Raw genomic sequence first — 14810 nt, forward strand, 5'->3', positions numbered from 1 at the left:
AGGAGCTGTCTTGTGCTGAAATTAAATTGATAAAAGGGAGCTATTTGGCGGTGAAATCAGTTTCTTTTGGAAAAATCTCTTGTAATAGCTTGTCATTTATTTTCTCCATAAGGAAGTGATCCCATACATGTTTTAGCCAGTTTGAACTTGGAGGAATTTGTGACGACTTCCAGTAGGATGCAATAGAGGACTTTGCCGCTGCCAATAAGCTAATGATTAGATCTTGTCTAATTTTGGGAATGTTCACACAAGTTTAAAAAAATTAAAGCAGGTGAAAAGGGTAAGGTATAATTGGTAATGGTTCTAATTTGATCCAGAATGTCTTTCCAGAAGACCTGTATGATTGGGCACTCCCACCAACAATGAGCATAGTATCCTATGTGTCCACATTTCTTCCAACACTGTGGGGATTTATTTTTAGCGAACTTTGCTTGTTTTTGTGGAGTAATGTACCATCGATGCAATATTTTAAAAGATTGTAATCTGGTCACTGACACTGACAAGTTGAACATATTGGATGAGTAAATACTTGACCATTGTTCAGCCATGAAATCAGTGTTACAATCATGATTCCACTGTTGTTGGGAGGAGGGTGGAATGGTGTTGTCTAGTTTTACTACAATATATATGGCCGATATGAGGCCTTTTCATCATGCTTCCGAAGAGTCCAATAACTTCTCAAAAGCAGTTAACGGTGTCTTCAAAATTTTGGAAAGGTTAATGGAGGACATAACATGATTTAATTAGAAATAGAAGAACCAGGGTAATGTCCAGTCAAGTTTGTGGTCTAATTCAGATTTGGGCAAAATTCCAGTACGTAAAGAAATATCTACAATACGCTTAAAATTTGCTTCTTTCAAGATTTTAAGAACCTCTTTCAAGAACCTCCTTGTGCTAATTGAAATTGACATGCTGATTCGAATGAGAGCAGTTACCTTAGCACTGGTTCCTAGTTTATTGATGCGGCCAAGGGGAAGTCTGAATGAAACACAACTACAGCCAGTTTCGTGTCACTGCACTGGTTGGATTTGAAGATTTCTGCCTTGAAAAAGAAAAAAATGTTGTTTCATGGTATCACCTGCATCTGAGAAAGAATATACAAAGTTCAGCAGGACTGGTACCTTATTGTTTATTTTCAAGCATCCAGAGTGGATATCTATTTATGTTGATGAACTTTGGACTTTAAATCCAACAAAAGCTGGAGTGTATTAATAATAATGAATGTATGAAGATAAATGTGTATTTACTGATATAGCATGAGTGTTTGCAATGTTTAACACAGTGATTTCTGTTTTGATAATTATCTATACGCTGTGGTTTCCTGTATGTATTAATTTCCAGGTGATGGCTGGAGATCTCCTGCGTTTATGTCTGATCTCCAACCAACAGAGATCAGTGTACCTGGAGGAAATGGGCACTTTGGAAGATGGACTCTTGAAGTCCCTCCCCTCCCCAAACTGTGCCCTCCTCAGGCTTAACCTTGAAAATCTCCAGGTGTTTCCCAATCCAGGGATGGCAACTCTAACTGCAAGACACAAGTGTGTGTGTGTGTTATGTTTGTATGTTATATAGTGCCATACAGTGTGTGATTCATATTGCTTTTAGTTTTCATTTGTGAATTTGATCTGGTGTTACCAGTTACTTTCCAAAGCAATGAACTTTCCCCCCTTTGCACTGGTCAGGACTATAGTACTTTCTGATAACAGTCAAAATCATTAAAATTAAATTGTATGCTTTTATTTGTTGTAACTTGCTTGCATTTAAACATTCAATTTGCTCTTCTCCAGGCAGCAGATGAAGAACTCAGTTTACCGAAGCAGACAGTCTTTAAACAGCCCTAGTCCAGGAGAAACAGAAATGGATCTTCTGGTTACCCGAGAAAGGCAAAGACGTGGTATCCGCAACAGTGGATATGATGTAAGTGTGTACAAATCATGTTGAGCAAATTGTCTGGATTATACATGGTTTTATAAGAATAATAAATAACCAACAGATATTCAAACTCTCCTTTGCTTCCCACACCAGGTCCACAAATTTAATGCTAGTAATTTGGTGGTGATGAGCACCCAAAAGGAGAAAGACTCCCAGATAAGCATCACCACTCCCGCCCTGCCCCCCCTCCAGTCTGGGACTAGTGGAAGACTGAGAAACCTAGAGGGGCAAACTGGTTCAAGGCAACAGTTTCACCATCCCTCACTCAGATCTCAGTCACGCAAGCCACATCCATATTTTGTTCTGTGAGATAGTCCTGTAGGACAGAGGTCTTATTATTTATAGACCTGGCATTGCACAACACCATTGTTGGAGAAAGGTACATTTGCCTAACCCCATATTCATCATTCCTCGGAATAAGGTGAAAGCAGGAAAGGGACCAAGTAATTCCATATCTCTTCTCCAACTCCTTCCCAATTTTTGCACTTGTGTACTGACTGACTAACACATCATCAGATACCCTTCCAGGACTATTGGAGGCTGCCACTGACTGAGTGTTGGAATACCCCAGATTACTAATCTTGGGAGGCTTCAATGTCCATGTCAATGAGATGGACTGTTCTCAGGCTAAAGACCTAGTGTTATTCATGGTAGCACTGGGGCTCTCCCAGTTTGTAGTAGCCACCACACATAAAGTCGGACACATGCTGGATCTTATTTTTTGGATGGGGATAGAGGTGGATCTAATACACACTGATGTGATGCAGTGATCAGACCACTTTGCCCTTAAGGCCTAGGTGAACATCCCAAACCCTTCCTGCTTAGGTGGTGAGCTGATTTATGCTCACTCACAGAGATGTATGGATCCAAATGGTTTCCAGAATGCTCTGCAGGAGCCAATACCCCCTGGTGATTTGCTAGATGAAATGGTGGAGAATTGGCATAGCTGTCTTTCTGAAGCCATCGATGCAATGGCTCCCTGGTACCCTCTCTGCCCCCATGCCAAACTAGCTCTGTGGTATACCCTGGATCTTCGGAGGATGAAATGAGAGCTGAGATGATTTGAGCAAGGGTGGCAGCATACTCACGATGAAGCCAAAAGAGCATCTTATTGGTTGTTTATAAAAATCTGTGAGATGGCAGTAAAGGCCTCTAAGAAGGAATTCTGTGAGGCTGCCATTGCATTGGCAAGCTCACACCCAGTCTAATTATTTAGAACAATTAGATCCTTGACTTCATTGGGACAGGGCAAACAAAATGATATTGTATTGGATATTGACTGTGAGTCTTTTCCCCTCCCATAAGAGAGACTATAGTTAGGCAACCAACTGAGTTTGAGAACATATTGAAATCAGCAATAAATGGACATCACAAAGGTTTAGTTTCAAACCTTTACAAATTGCTTTTACCAACAGGAATTTCACATTCTTTACGCTATCAGCAATTATGGCAGCAAGACTGTGCTAATAGAATTATGGATACAAACTGGCTCACTATTTGGAACTCTCATTCAATTAGATCTCCATTTTTTTCTACTGAATTTCAAATGATAAAATTGGTATCAAAACTCCTCTAAGCTGTGGAGTCTTGTGAGCAAAAATTCTACTTTGTGAGCTACAGACGTTAAAGTTGTGAGCTACTGCATAAATTAGCTTGCTCTGGGGCCATTTTTCCTGAGCTAAGAGAAAAATGTGTGAGCTGGTGGCTAAAAAACTGTGAGCCAGCTCACACTAACTCAGCTTAGAGGGAACACAAATTGCATCATATTTACCTTTCTATAAGTCCATGCTGCAAAAAAAATGTGGCCAAATAGCAGATTATCTTCACTGCTGGTGGTCATGTCCTATTTTACAAAGATTCTGGTGTCAGATTAAGGACTGTGAGGCTTTTGTGAGCTGATGAAGTCATAGAATCATAGAATAATAAAGTTGGAATGGACCTCCAGAATCATCTAGTTCAATCTCCACAGAATGCAGAAACTTCACAAACACCTCCCCCCTGCTCCTATCCATCCCCAATGATCCCTGCTCCATGTTCGGAAGATGGCAAAAACCAGGATTTCTTGCCAAACTGGCCTGGAGAAAAATTGCTGACTGACCACAAAGTTTTAATCAGCATTTCCTTGGGCTAGTAAGAAAGGACCACAAGAACTAAGCACTGATGCAACCCTTCCTGCCCACCCTCTCATGATCTGCCTAATTAACAGAATCAGCATTGCTATCAGATGGCCATCTAGCCTCTGCTTAAAAACTTCCAAAGAAGGAGAGCCCACCACCTCCCAGGGAAGCCTGTTTCACTGAGGAACTGCTCTGTCAGGAAGTTCTTCCTAAAGCTGAGCTGAAAACTCTTTTGATTTAATTTCAACCCATTGGTTCTGGTCCTGTTTTCTGGGGGTACAGAAAGCAACACTGCACCAACCTCTGTATGATAGCCCTCCAAGTACTTGAAGATGGTGATTATATCACCTCTCAGTCATCTCCAGGCTAAACATACCCAGCTCCTTCAACCTTTCCTCATAGGAGTTGGTCTCCAGACCCCTTACCATCTTCGTTGCTCTTCTCTGGACACATTCCAGCTTGTCTATATCTTCCTTAAATTGTGGTGCCTGAAACTGAGCACAATATTCTAGGTAAGATCTAATCAGAGCAAAGTGACACCATCACTTCATGTGATCTGGACACTATACTTCTGTTGATATAGCCCACAACTGAATTTGCCTTTTTAGCCACCACATCACAATGCTGGATCATGTTCAGTATACAGTCCAGTAAGATCCCTAGATCCTTTTCTCACATACTATTGCCAAGGCAAGCTTCCCTCATCCTGTAATGATGCATTAGATTTTTCCAACCTAAATGCAGAACTTTACATTTATCCCTTTTTAAATTCATGTTATTTGTTTCAGCCCAGTTTTCCAGCCTGTCAAGATCATCCTGTATCTTGACTTTGTCTTCTACTGTATTTGCAACCCCTCCCAATTTAGTATCATCTGCAAATTTAATAAGCATTCCCTCAATTCCTTCATCCAAATCATTTATGAAGATGTTGAACAAAACAGGTTCAAGGACAGATCCTTGAGGCACTCCACATGTCACTCCTCTTCAAGAAGATGAGGAACCATTCACAAGCACTCTTTGGGTGCAACCTGTCAACCAGTTACAAATCCAGCTAATAGTAACAGGATCCAAACCCCATTTTACTAACCTGTCAACAAGAATAGTATATGGAACCTTATCAAAGGCCATGAGCTCCCCTCCACAATTGAAATGATAGCAGAACTGGAAAGCTCTTAGCCATCTTCTGGTCATATCATGGACAAATTCAGCCATTTCTCCTAGAAAGAGGTAAGCAGGATTCTTGCATCTGTGAGGCCCACCATTTACCTCCTCAACCCATTCCCATCTTTGTTGGTTAAAGCCTGAGGAGATGGAATATGGGACCCCCTGAGTGAGATTGTTAACTTATCCCTGACATCAGGGATTTTCCCAAGGGGACTGAAGGAGGCGGTGGTGTGCCTGCAATTAAGGAAGCCATCTTTTGACCCAACAGTCTTGGCCAACTACTGGCCCAGTATTGAACCTTCCATTCCTGTGTAAGGTAGTTGAGAGTGCAGCAGCCAAACAACTGCAGGCTTTCCTGGATGATGCTTCCATCCTGGATCCCTTCCAGTCCAGCTTTTGCCCTGGCCATGAGACCAAGACTGCTGGTCGCCCTGACAGATGACCTCCAGAGGCAGATGGATTGAGGCAGGTCACTGCTTCTTCTTCTTCTCAATCTAACAGCAGTGTTCAGCAGCAGTCAACCATGATCTTTTGACCCACTGCCTCGCCAAGGTGGGAATTTGGAGTACCATCCTACAATGGCTCTCCTCCTTTTTTAAGGTTGGGGACAGAGAGTGGTGCTAGAGGAGAGGGTTTCCCCATGATTCCCATTGAATTGTGGTGTCCCTCAGGGGGTGAGTCTCACACCAATGTTATTTAACATCTACATGCAACCTCTCACCCAGTTAATCCAGGGATTCAGGCTTGGGTACCATCAATATGCTGATGACATCCAGCTGTATCTGTTAATGGACAGCCAGCCAGATGCAGCCCCAGATATTTTGGACCAGGTGCTGAAGGCTGTGGCTGGTTGGTTGCAGCAGAGCCAGCTAAAGTTTTTGTAATCCTAGTCTTATTAGTTCTCTCATGCTATTTGATTACAATGTTCTACATTATGTAGTCATCTTGAGTCTCAAGTAGAAAATTGGTAAATAACTAATAAAGTATAAATAAATAATAAAGTAAATAAATAATGATGGGCTGACCACCACTGTACTCATTTGCCTCCAAATGAGTCCGTTTGGTGTAGTGGATAAGTGTGCAGACTCTTATCTGAGAGAATCAGGTTTGATTCCCCACTCCTCCACTTGCACCTGCTGAAATGGCCTTGGGTCAGCCGTAGCTCTGGCAGAGGTTGTCCTTGAAAGGGCAGCTGCTGTGAGAGTTCTCTCAACCCCACCCACCTCACAGGGTGTCTATTGTGGGGGAGGAAGATAAAGGAGATTGTGAGCCGCTCTGAGACTCTGAGATTTGGAGTGGAGGGCAGGATATAAATCCAATATCATCATCAATAAAAATTTTCTGGCTATGGGCCTGTTTGACACTTAGCATACTTTCCTTTAGGTATGAGGGCAACACACACACGCACACACACTTACACTTTGCCCAGGCTTTTAATTAACAGATTTCATGTTTTTTTTTAACTCTCTGCGTCTAGTCTGAGGATTATTTTATCAATATAAATTGCGATTTATTTTATGATGTTTTACTGCCAAGGCTTGTTTATTTTGACTTTGGCTTCTTTTGTTTTATTTTTTTAGTTGTAGCTGTCTCTCGCAGGTCATAGTAGCGGCAGCATATGCATTTTCTAAATAAATAAATACACATGTTAAAAATAATTATGAATGAAAAAATTTTCTGTTGTGTTGTGCAACAAGGATGCCATTAGTTCAGAAACAATTTGGGTGCTGGTAAAACAGCCATGAAGACAGGAACATTTCTTGTTTCTGCCAACCTACAGTACAATCCTATGCATGCTTACTTGGGCATATGCCCCACAGAATACTATAGGACTTACCTCTAAGTAAATCTGTATGTGATCATGCAGGTAGGTTATGAAAATTGGTAATAAGAGTTGCATTAGCACGGCCTGGAGTAGTCTTAAACTGGCTATGATATAGCTTTCTTCCTTTGATTATATACCAGTATCAGCCCAGCAGGGTTAGAGATCAAATATGAGGAATAAGCTTGTCAAAATTAGAACACGTTGCTTCTGAGTATTTTTTTATTGCGTTCATCATTAGAACTTTTATATCTCACCTTTCTTCTTGGTTCGACATGCCTGAATATGGAGAATATTTACATATATAATAATGACCCTGGATCACACCAAGGTTGTATATATATATTTTCCTTCGTAACAATTGTTAGTCAGATGCTTCTAGGAAACACATGTACCAGTGCTAATTTATTTTCAATTTCTTTCTTAATAATCCTTGTGTAGAATTTCCCCTTTTTACTAATGCTTTCATTGCTTTATTGCCTCCAAATATGGAAAGAAAAGGGGTCTCGCTACTTGTGATATAATTAATAACATAGCTGTCTATTAAAGTAAAGCATGTTAATGTGTTGTGTATTTCAGGAAGTGAGGGAAATTGAAATATCAAGCAATATTTGCAAAAATACATTTGTGAAGACACTGACAGTGTTTTGACAAATTCTGTGGGAACATATCAATTGTAATATGCTGTGTAACCAGGATTATGGTCTGGTACACTGCAGAATTATAAAGGAACAATTTGGTTAAGATCTGCTTTTAAATAAGCAATAAGTTTTGTGGAACGAAAACACATGGTTTATTTCATGAAATACATACGGTAAACTTTTATGATGACAAATAATACTTTTCATAGAAAAGAACCTAAAAGCCTGAGCAGTCCAGGTAATTAATAAATTCAGCAAATTCATATATGGAAAGTACAGGTTTATAAATAGGAAAGTAGTGTCCCATGGATCTTTCCCACCTTTTGGCAGTTTTTTGGGAACTGCTGCTATCATGGCTGTGTGACATGAGTTCCACTTTCAGGATTACTCTTCCATTAGCTTCTAGAAAAAATTTCCCCAAGTACTAATTAGTGGTTTATTTTAACCAATTCCTGCCTAATGTATCATGGCTAAAATAGAGAGTTTGCAATGTCAGGTCATAAATCTCTGATGTCAGGTATTCACAGCAACGTTGAAATATGTAGTTTCAACAGGCTTCAATCACAGTTTCTTATTTTACCTTTTGTTTACTCTTTGCATAAATGTGTAATAAATTTGAAATCTTTGAACTCCAGGATAATACTATAATTAGGGTTGCCAGGTCAGGCTCAAGAAATATCTGGGGACTGGGGGTGGAGCCAGGGGACTTTGGGGGTGGAGCCAGGAACAAAGGTGTGACAAGCATGATTGAATTCTGAAGGAAGTTCTGGCAATCACATTTAAAGGGACCACATGCCTTTTAAATGCCTTTCCTCCATTTGGAAATAATGAAGTATTTGGAAATAATGAAGCATAGAAACACCTGGTCCAATCCTTTTGAAACTTGGAGGGTGTTTTGAGGAGAGGCACCAGATGCTATGCTGAAAATTTGGTGCCTCTACCTCAAAAAACAGCCCCCCATGAAGAGCCCTAGATACAAACAGGCTGACTAGGCATCAGGAGGTATGGCTTAATACGCAAATGAGTCCCTGCTGTGTGAAACAAGAGTAATGTCAGAGGGCGTGGTCTAATGTGCGAATGAGTTCCTGCTGGGCTTTTTCTACAAAAAACCCCACCCTGTATAAGTACACACATCACCTCACCGCACATGGCAATGCTGGGGGCACCCAAAATCTGCTTAATTAGGAGAGCAATTTACACAACATTACATACTGTAACTGGAATTGCCTAATACTGACCAATGTTCCCACTGTATCAGTATTGTCTACTGTGATCATCACCAAGATCTCAAGTAGAGGAAGCTCTTTCCCAAGGTACTTGCAAATACCAGGGAATGAATTTGATAGCTTCTACATGGAAATAATCGACTGTGCCACAGAGCTATGACATCAGACCCGTAGCCACGGAGGGCTGACAATATGCAATGCCCCATCCCAAATTTGCCCTGTCCCCTCACCAAACAGCTGTGCCTTTTGAGTCCCCCCCCCCCTTTGCTTCTCAGCAAGGTGTGAGCCAAACTGGAGCCTATTTAGCACAGGGCTGAAGCAGGGGGCGGGCCTCTCTGGACTGGAGCTGGGTGTTTCCAGGAACAAAGCCAAGCAAAGAGGCAGAGCATCTGGCTATGGGCATCCCAAGGCTATACTTTAACCTGGCTGGAAGCTTGGGTGAATGTGTGTGGCTGCCTCCTCCCCTCCCCTCCTTCTGAATTTGCAAATATGTTCACATGTTAATGACACAGAAAATTTTGTGCATCTGTGAACCTCTCTTTAGAAGCTCCTGGAGTATTTTTACAGTTCAATCCTAAGTAAAATTGTTCTTTTTTCTTTCTTTTTTAAAAAAAATTCAGACAACTTTCTTTGCTTTTGTTATGTAACCCACAAGCCATGTGCTTTGTTCTTTAACTGTTTTTGTTATGTTTGTAACCTGATAAATGATTGCCCTTCCTCTCCCTCCTACTTTCCTTTAGGCTTTGTAGAATGATCCCTTGTAGAGACTATGCACATATATAATGATGTGTTCACCAACACTGTACTCATTTGCTGCCATAATGACATATATATAATCCCAAATAGTTTTCACCTGGGTTTTTTAGGATGAGCATCCTTCCATATATGCTACCCCACTCTCTTAAATTGGTGAATGAAACACTGTGTTCCAGTTTTTGGGAATTGTATGGGCTCAGGGCTGTGCTTTCTAAAGTAGTTACTACTCTGAAGTTCATTGTCAAATAAAACACATCTGGCCCCATCTGGTTGTTGATAATAGGTGAAAAAACAGCTCTTTAGAAAAGTGCTGTAACTAGTTAAATTATATGACTGATAGAACTGGCCTTTCTGTTGTTGTTCAAGTGCAATTTTTATCTGCCTGTTCTTTTTTCCTGCTATATGATTTTGAATTAGTTTTGCTATTATATGAAGATGTCTTATTGTGTTTCACTGCTGCTGCCATTGTTTCATATCAGAAATTTTAATATAAAGGTTTCATAAACAAGTCAATTTTTGCAGATTCAGATTAATGAGATATTCTCTACAGCTGGTTTTATTGACTTGTATGGTAATCTGATTGACCTAAAGAGAGGTGAAGAAATGAATCTTCCACTAATATAAGTCATGGATGGGGTGGTGCCAAGATGACTTTCTCAGAGGAAAGTTCAGTTTTAGAAAAAGTTTTGCAGAGCATTTTTAATTGTTTATATTTAGTATAATAAATGGGCCTGCTCTTTTTATTTGCCTGCTCTTCCTTCAACTACTGTACCTTCTGGCCCTGCTGTTCATCAGCTCTCTTATTGTCCTAAACATGCGGTCCAATTTGACCTTCATAATAACAACATGTAGACCTTGTTCACAGTCTATGTAAGAGGTTTTCCAAGCAAATTAGGCTATATTTCCTCTGATTTATGATATTATATCATAAATGGTGAATTAAACAGTGAATAAAAACAATTGCCATTATATATGAGAAACAGTGTGGCATAATGGCTGAGAGTGTTGAACTAGGGTGTGATTGAATCCACATTCACCTTGAAGTTCACTGAATGATCTTGGCCAGTAAAGCACTCTCATCTTAACATACTTCACAGGGTTGTTGTAAGAATAAAATGGAGGAGGAGAACCTTGTATGGTGTCCTATCACATTGCAATAAACTCAGACTAAAAACGTATTAAATTCATGCTCAGAGCGGGATTATGGGGATTTGAATTAAGGAGAACACAGACATACAGTGAACTGTTTTATCTTCTCATCCCAATCTATCCTCCTAAGCCTGAGAAGTACACAGTTGGGACAGAAGATGCAGCCAAGGTTTTCTGCCCTTGGTTCAGTGACTACCCAGATGGCAAAGAATGATCAGGATTGTAGCTCCATATTTTTCAATACATCAATCAATTATGGATATGTTCAAACAGCTGATGAAAGAATACTTTCTAAAGAAAAATGTCACAGTGTTTCAAAGTGTAAATAAAAACAGAGCATAACTCTTATGCAAAGAAGTCATGCTATCTAGAAAAAAGATGCATTTGAAGGTGGATCAGATGTTTCTATTAAATGTTCTACTTTATCCAACAGACAGAACCTGAAATGATAGAAGAAACAAATGTTGACCATGTTAATGAGTCTCGAAATTATACTAGACCCCAACAAGCAAAAGGCCATTCAGAGACATCAACTTTGAGTTCTCAACCATCCATCGATGAAGTCAGACAGCAAATGCACATGTTATTGGAAGAAGCCTTTAGCCTGGCCTCTGCAGGTCATGGAGGTCAGAGCCGGCAACAAGACACTTACAGTTCTGCACAGCACTTGCCATACTCTGAAGTTGTGACCAGTGCTCCTGGTACCATATCTCGACCCAGAGGGGGAGTACAGTGGGTACCTACATATAGACCAGAGGTGTATCAGTACAGTTTGCCAAGACCTGTAAGTGAATGTGTGATATACAAAATAGTTGTGGCCATAGTAGTATTCTCCAATGTGGTTTTTAAAAAGTTGCAAGAAAAAAAAAGCCTGTGCTGGTATAATATATTATATTAATTCTGTACCTTTTTGTCTATGAAGGGAGATTCTTTTTTTGCCATTCACATAGTATAGTTAATGTAATTACTCCACATATGTGCTGGATTACGGATTTTTTCAATGTCTTGATGTGACTGTACTGACAATTATATGTGTACAAGTTGGGACGCACAAGAACCTTGCGGAGAGGAGGCATTCCCCTGCCTTTGCTTCCTTCCACCTCCCACTTCTCTGTCAAAGCTTCCCCTTCTCTCTTTCTACTCCCACTGCTTATTTATCAATCTTCCCTCACTCCCTTCTTCCCTTAGCCCTTCTATGTCAATTTTCCCCTTTCTCCCCCCCCAACCTTCTCTAGTAATCCTCTCTCTTCCCCCTCTCTTCCCCCTCAGGCCTTCTCAGACATTTTCTTCCCCCACCTTTTCTCATCTGTCTCCTTTCTCTCCCTTCCTCCCCTCTATTTCTTTCCTCAACAATCTCCCTCATTTCTCCTTCTCTCCCCCATCCTTCAGATAACCCACCTCTTCTTTTTCCTTACCTTGAGAGCAGGACCCACATGTAGAAAGTGTGGAGCTGCCAGACTCATGGGGGGACCCCATCTCCCCCGCTTTCTCACTGGGACTGCTATAGTTAGCATGCCACACCATAGCAACACTGCCAGGCCTGCAGTGGCTTGCAGGTTCCACTGCTGCTGGGCTCAATGTGGCTTTCAGACTCCACTGCTGGACCTAGAGCAGCTCCTGGGCTGGCATCAAGCAACAACCACACTGCAGGTAGGCGCATTGTCTGCACTTGCACAGAGAACAATCTCCTATTTGCGGGGCGGGGGGGGGGGCTTAATCCCCCAATGTATTTTTTTTAAAAAATTAAGATTTTTCTGCAGACCTGGGTTGTCCTTTCTCTCAATGTGGGCCTGATCTGCAGATTTAGGTATCTGCAGATCTGCCCACACTTTAAAAATAAATATGTCAGTTTAATTTTATTTATTAGTTTATATGACACCTCTCACCACCAGGTGGTCTTGAGGTGGCTATAAAGAGTTAAAACATTAACAAATCTCGGTTTAAAAACATAATCCAAATGAAACTAAAAAGCAGCCCACATAAACAAAACCCAACTAACTGCAAGTCGAGCAGAAGAACTTTGCTTTGCATGCCCTGCTGAATTTGGATAAGTGCTGCAGGGCCTGTGTACCATCTGGTTCCTCTAGGATAGGGCCACCACAAAAAAGGCCTCATCCTAGTGGATGCCAGCCAAATGTCTCAGGGACCAGGGACCACAAGCAGGTTGTGAGTTGAAGAACACAAGTTTTGTGGGGGGAACATGTCAGAAGAGGCAGTCCGCCAGGTATGAAGGTCCCAGATTAGGGCTTTAAAGGTTATTACCAGCACTTTCATCCAGAACTCAATTGGCAGCCAGTGCAGTTGTTTCAAGACAGGATCTTTCCAAGGAGAACCCATCAGCAATCTTGCTACTGCATTCTGGACTGCTTGTAGTTTCCAAAATGTACTCAAGGGAATCCCTATGTAGAGTGCATTATAGTAGTCTGTGTGGAAGGCGGCTGTGGCATGAATCACCATGGCTAGGTTAAAATGGGACAGATGGGACTGTTGGTGGGCTTGGCACAAATTGAAAAATATTGTCCTTGCTACTGCTGCCGGCTGCTTGTCCAAGGACAAGGAAGAGTGAAGCCAGACCTCCAAGCTCTTAATAGAATCCACTAATGAAAGTTGGACCCCCATCAAGTGCTGAGAGTTGAAGTCCCCCTGGAGGTCCTTTTTAGATGGATTTAACTTCAACCAGGGAACCATGGTTTCAAGGTAACAGGTCAGATCCACTAGCAGGGCCAAATCCGGGGGGGGGGGAGAGGGAGGTGCTTGCCCCAGGTGCTGACGGAGGGGGGGCACCAAATTGGGTATGCAGTCCATTGTATTCTATGGGACCATAAAATAAAATGGCCCATAAGAGGGTACCATTTCTTAATTTTACCCCCCCCCCCCTCAAAAAAACATGTAGATCCGGTCCTGTACTAGCGAGGAGTCCAGTTACTCGTCCAGCAGGAGGAAGAGCTCAGTTCCATCTGCATATTGGTAGCATCCAACTTTGAACCTCCTAACAAGCTCTGATAGAGGGTGTATGTATATATTAAATAAGATTGGAGAGAGAATTGATCCTAATGAACCCCACACTCAATGGAATGCTCTGCAAAACACACATCCCCAACTGTTACCCTCTAATGGTATCCCTGGAGGAATAAAAGCAACCATGCTAAGTGAGGCCAGGTGGTCAACCAGGATTCCATGCTAGGCCCATAGCTTGTGTGGGGCCCTTGGAGTCCCACTCTCCAACTTCCTGCCACGCCCCCTGACTTCCCATTGGGGGAGGGAGACTGGAGGGTGGGCAAAAGGCATGCAGGTGGGTGGCAGTGGCTGAGAGGCAGAAGGATGACCAGGAGAGCATGGGGTTGCACTCACCCACCTGATGGTCATGGCTCCTACTGGGCGCTATGCCTCCTGCTGCTGCTGGGCACCTGGGCCCTTGTGGGGGCAGCCTCACTGTGCTCCTCCTCAGTGTCCGGTGTGGAGTCTGTGCAGGCCCAGTGCACCTTGGTAGTGCTCAAAAGCAAGGTACTGGCAGCAGCAGGAGGTGGAGGGGAAGAAGCAATGTTGCTGCTGCCGGAGCAACCCATCGCTGTCTCCACTACTACTGGCTCTTCCTTCTCAGGGACCAGCTTCTTACAAGCTGCCTCCACCCCAAGCCCACTCCCCCACCTTGACTGCCCAGTACCGGCCCCCCTCCTCTATCTCCTCCTCCTTGGTGGCTTGGGTGTGCGTGCACCATGTGAGGCCAAAGAAAAGCTGTGGACTGCAGAAGTATTTGCTAATCTCGGTGCTGCTGCCTGCTGTGTCAAGTTCTGCCTGAGTTAAGTTCTGTATGCGGGGTTTCTGATTGCTTTTGTGTGTCTTTTGTGTAGCTGTTGCTGAGTGAAGAGAGCTTGTTTGCCTGTGGGTAGTTGCTGGCCCCATCCTCTGCTGTTGCTCTGGCTGTTGAGTCAGAGGTGGGTGGGGGCTTGAGCCTTTAATTTGCAAGGCTCATGCTTGCCAGAGGCAGAAGTGGCTCAGCTAT

General features: G+C 42.3%; 1 protein-coding gene across 5 annotated transcripts in view; it reads left to right on the top strand.

The window, feature by feature from the left end:
- KIAA1549L (KIAA1549 like) overlaps nucleotides 1-14810 on the top strand; it is a 243476-nt gene that overhangs the window by 185829 nt on the left and 42837 nt on the right. For all 5 annotated transcript variants that reach the window (XM_060261489.1, XM_060261492.1, XM_060261494.1 and 2 more), the window contains 2 exons: nucleotides 1788-1917; nucleotides 11241-11591. In XM_060261489.1, the coding sequence (XP_060117472.1) occupies nucleotides 1788-1917; nucleotides 11241-11591 (481 nt within the window). The remainder of the gene's footprint in view (nucleotides 1-1787; nucleotides 1918-11240; nucleotides 11592-14810) is intronic.

This window comes from Heteronotia binoei, chromosome 21 (assembly GCF_032191835.1).
Source record: "Heteronotia binoei isolate CCM8104 ecotype False Entrance Well chromosome 21, APGP_CSIRO_Hbin_v1, whole genome shotgun sequence".
In the NCBI taxonomy this organism is placed as follows: Eukaryota; Metazoa; Chordata; class Lepidosauria; order Squamata; family Gekkonidae; genus Heteronotia; species Heteronotia binoei.